Genomic DNA, 4,949 nt, shown 5'->3' on the forward strand with positions numbered 1-4,949 from the left:
TTTAAAGAAAAGCATGATAAGAGAATTCTTTTTAACATTGGACAATTGTTTTGATATGTTCAACGGTGAAAGAAGTCTAAAGAGTCTAAAGAGACTTCAAAATTATTTTCAATGCAAAAAACTGATAATCATAGTACTGTTGGTTCTTCAATACTGTATATATTGCTGTCTAATATGATAACTAGATGAATAGAAATGTTACGAGATATAATTCTGATGAACTAGAAATGGGGAAGTGTACACCATGTGATCAATGTAGTGCAATACGAAGGTAAGTAATACTTAGCAAAATTATAATTCATATATTAGAAGAGACTTGTTGTACAAGACTTTGTTAAGCGTGAATTTAACCTCCTCTGAAGCTTTTATCATTTCTCGTAATTGGATCATAACAAAATTATACATTTTATAACTTGCATCTCCGGAGTTTGTTCTTATCGCCATATTTATTATACGATAATGTCTCCTGCTGTCAGCTTTCACTTTGTACTGAATTATTTTCAACATGAGTCATTAGTTTATGGGCGAAAATTACATCCGAAATGTTTACTTTCTGTCTATTGGCGTGAGAGCTTAACTGTCAAAACATTTTCCATATTCTTTCTATAGCTACGTACTTTTTATTGCAGACCTTATGATTAGCTCAACTTAATTAGCATAACCAATATCTGTTAGTTCGTTTTATTGGTTATGCGAAACTTCCCATTTATGGTTGGGAAACAATTATTCAGTCTCTTTTGTAAAATGTGCATCCTTCACTGGTTGTCTCAATGTTGCAGTTAAGTCACACGCATCATTGGAAGTTAGACAGTGTCTATCAGGGAAACTTAGGACTGGTGTTTCGTCCTCTATGAGACTGGTCAGCTGGATGTACCTGCATCCCAGAGTTGATATTCACTCTGTTATATTTTAATTGATTAAAAAGTTGACTAGTTATGAAGTAAAAATTTATGCTCCGATGTAAATCTAGTGCTTGTTAGCTTTCTTTACATACTATTATGTACTGACTAAAAATACTCAGCAAATGAATAACTATAGCTTTCTGCAGTCCTTTTCCACTACACTATAACGCTAAACAAATCAAGCTACTTACATATACTTTATTTTCTTCACTCTTTCCTAAATCATTACATCATCAATTGATAAACTAATCACTGAAAATACTATAAACTTATTTTCTATGAAACTATTATTCAAATCCTCAATTTAAAAGGTAAGTCATAATCATACTTGAATCGTTTTTAGCATCTTTAGGTGATTGAATAGTACACTATAAATTTCCCATTGTACAATGTACAACATACTCCTAAAACCGATTTCATTGTGCGATACAAATCAAGTCAAATGTTACTTATTATGTCCATTTTAACGAACAAATTTATCGTATACACGATATCTACGATTCACATCCTTTTTAAGTACACTATTTGAAGAACTATTAGTTAAGAAAAAACATTCATTGTTTGTTTCTTTATAATTGCTTATAAACATTCAAAAGAGTATAGAGACAATATTTTGAAACGATATGAAGTGTTGAATTCATTCAGTATTGTTTGTTTGAATCTTCCCATCGATTTGTTAGGACTGCAACTGGTTAGTTTCTAATTGGCATACTTGCATACTATGCGTATTGCCTTAATTCACAAGCATGGTGAGCAAAGATGGATAGTGGCTAGCAGTGGAATCCAGGACGCGCGTTTCGTCCTATTTGGGACTCGTCAGCTGGATGTACCTGCATCTCAGAGTTGATGTTCACTCTGGGACTCGAACCCAGTACCCTCGCTTATGAAGTATTTCAAAAACATTTCCATAATTGAGTTAGGAAACACTATTCTGTTTTAATTTTAAACCTTTTATCTAAATAATTGTCAAGTAGAAAACCCACACATATTGCTATATAACAATTTGACATACATATTAAAGTATAATTTGATAATTGGAGTTAATGTATTCACTTACTCATATTAATTTCGAACAGATTGTAATTTAAACATTCTGAGAAGTTAAGATGTTCTAGTGCTAAAATGCAATAGAAATGACTGATGCAATTGCCTAATACAATGTAAATGCAATATAGTGCAGTTTTATGTAACAATAATTTTTAAACTGGAAAGTCGGTTGAGTTAACTATGATTCGGACCAATGAGCTTCCTTATTACAAACTTTATATATAATTAGTTATTTAGGCTGATATTCAGAATCATCCAAATGCTTGTGCATCCGTGTTGCAAAGATAACTTACGTTTGCCATAATATCAGGATTTCAAATAGATTAATTAGGATTCCATTGCGTTTTTTGAAGCAGTGGTTTTATATATAGTCATTTAAACATAAGTTATTCAAAACATCAAATTCGTAAATATTTTGGCTGGTAGTAGTAACTAATAAACAACTTACATAAAACTGGTTTCTAACCAGAATAAAATATTTCATGATATACTGTAGAACATTAGCTACAAATATTTATTTCTATTATTTCACATTTCAATTCAGCTAATAAATGTATCGATATCAGAGAAAATGTGTGCTTTGTTTACACCTGCAATATATTTTTTGCCTGTTAATCAACTTAAGGTCGAACCTAGGACCTTTAGGCCTCCTAACGTTCGCTTAACCCCATTGACCGATGAGTCTGAACCTTACGGTTTACATTTCTGACTTCAATCAAACTACGATATTGAAAAACCATCTGCCAGTCCGATTGGTGGGTAACTATCTCCTACAGGATTGGACTTCATTAGTCATGACTTCTCTCTAGAATTCTGCGATTCACAGTAGAATTAATCACTTGTGATGCCTCTTGTGCTTCTTGTTTTTACAGTGGTTGTCTAAAATCAGTTTGTGATGTAACTGATAAATTCATCTTATCCTTAATTAGTCACAAGGATGTGAACATAATTCTATAATCCTAAAACTCAACAAATATGACAATGATAAGCTTGTATTATGGTACATGCTATTTATGTTCTATGGCATAAGTAGTATGTAACACCATCGGAAGTGGAATGCCTGGCTGTAGAAGGCCAAGATGATCAAGCTGAAGAAAACAGAAATGGAAATAGAAGGGAATTATGAATTGGAAGAATCATACAGAATATGAAGGATAATTGATGGAAGATTTGCAAATGAAGTATTCAATGTATGGTTCTCATATTTTTTGAAGATATTCTGTAATTTAATATTAAATAATAATTCGCTGACCCCACCTGAGTTCTTGTTCACCACAGTATCAGTTACGTTAGATAAATGTCTTCAAGCTAATCAATAAAGAAAACCTTTGGAAATGATGTTTTTTTAATCGATACATTGAGCGTAGTACGCCAAAGAAAGTACTATAATCTTCATCGTTCACATGGTTCCTAAATCTAAATTATGTTCCTCAGTGGTCCTGTGTAAGTGGAGTAACTGTATTCATTACTTTATTTACATTATATTGTTAGATTTAATTCAGAAAGTATACTTGGAATGTCCATAAAACATTTGAAATTACAGTATCAAGGTATAATTTGACGAAATATCTATCAGACTGAGTTTTTAAACTTCTTTACGACTTCTTCATATTCACATAATATGCTTCGTTTAGATAATTTATGACTATATGATTTCAACAGTTTTTTTTGTACTACTTACTATTTACGCCTGTTACTCCCAATGGAGCATGGGCCGCCAACCAGCATTCTCCAACTCACTCTGTCCTGGGCCTTCCTTTCTAATTCTATCCAACTGTTGTTCATTCTTATCACGTCTGTCTCCATTTCTCGGCGTAATGTGTTCTTTGGTCTTCCTCTTCTCCTTTGACCTTCAGGATTCCATGTGAGGGCTTGCCATGTGACGCAGTTGGGTGATTTCCTCAATGTGTGTTCTATCCACTTCCAGCGCATCTTCCTGATTTCTTCCTCCGCTGAAATCTGGTTTGTTCTCCTTCCTTCGACTCTCAGGGCAGAGTTTAAATGGTTTGAATAATTTTTTTCTGGTTGGCGTTTTTTTAGCGAAATGGTTTTTTAGGGGGTGGGGTCGCTAACCTGATGCCCAACCCTCCTCCTTTATCCGCGCTTGGGAACGGCAGTAGCCTCCGGAGCAGATACAGGCGGAGTTAACAGTTTTTTATAAATTTGTGTGAAATGTCTTGATATTTGTATGAACCAACGAATCCTTCGTATCTTTTTTATGATCGTCACTTTTACATAGAATACAACTCGTTCATCAAATTCAGTCGTGGTTTTTTTGGTCTCCACACACGTTAGTCCGTAAAAAGTGATCGAAGATGAAGAAAATTCAGAATCCTTCAGAAAGATTTTGAAGATCCTGTACTCTGTGAGGTTGATAATGAAACTGTCTGATAAGACCATTTAGCTGAAGAAATCTAACATCATCAAAATACAATCTATTAGGGTACATTTTGATAACTATTTCAAGTAGTTATACTCCACATTCACATCAAGAGTACTTCTAATAATATATTACTTTAAAAATTAATGTTGTCTACTAGTCACTGATATAACAATATAAAAATATCTCAGCTCCGTAGGAGGTCAATCACTGACCAAACAATTGATTAGTAATATCTCAGACTGTTGTGAAACTGGATGATATGAGTTCAAAATCCACTAGACATTATTATTTCCTTCAAGATTTTATGTATCCGTTAATGATGAGTATCAATTAATACGAAATATAAGTTTATAATCTTCTTCCAAGTATATTGAACCACTTAACATGTATACTGAACACATTCAATAGACATGAGATATTTTTATAGTTGAAAGCATGAGCCAATTGAAGCTAGACCACCAAGGAAAACCTGGGAGCACTGGATGACCGTTTCGTCCTATTGTGGGACTCTTCAGCAGTGCGCATCCACGATTCCTTCTCGTGAGATTCGAACCCGAGACCTACCAGTCTCGCGTCAGAGCACTTAACCGATAGACCACTGAGCCGGCCGGCATCTG

General features: G+C 33.8%; 1 protein-coding gene across 1 annotated transcript in view; it reads left to right on the forward strand.

Moving 5' to 3' along the window:
• Window positions 1-227: 227 nt before the first annotated feature.
• Smp_133070 (hypothetical protein) overlaps window positions 228-4,949 on the forward strand; it is a gene marked incomplete at both ends in the record, with an annotated part of 21,691 nt that continues 16,969 nt past the window's right edge. Inside the window, one exon of the mRNA XM_018793461.1 lies at window positions 228-271. Within this exon, the coding sequence (XP_018647972.1) occupies window positions 228-271 (44 nt within the window). The remainder of the gene's footprint in view (window positions 272-4,949) is intronic.

The sequence above is a fragment of the Schistosoma mansoni genome, chromosome 1 (assembly GCF_000237925.1).
Source record: "Schistosoma mansoni strain Puerto Rico chromosome 1, complete genome".
NCBI classification, from domain to species: Eukaryota; Metazoa; Platyhelminthes; class Trematoda; order Strigeidida; family Schistosomatidae; genus Schistosoma; species Schistosoma mansoni.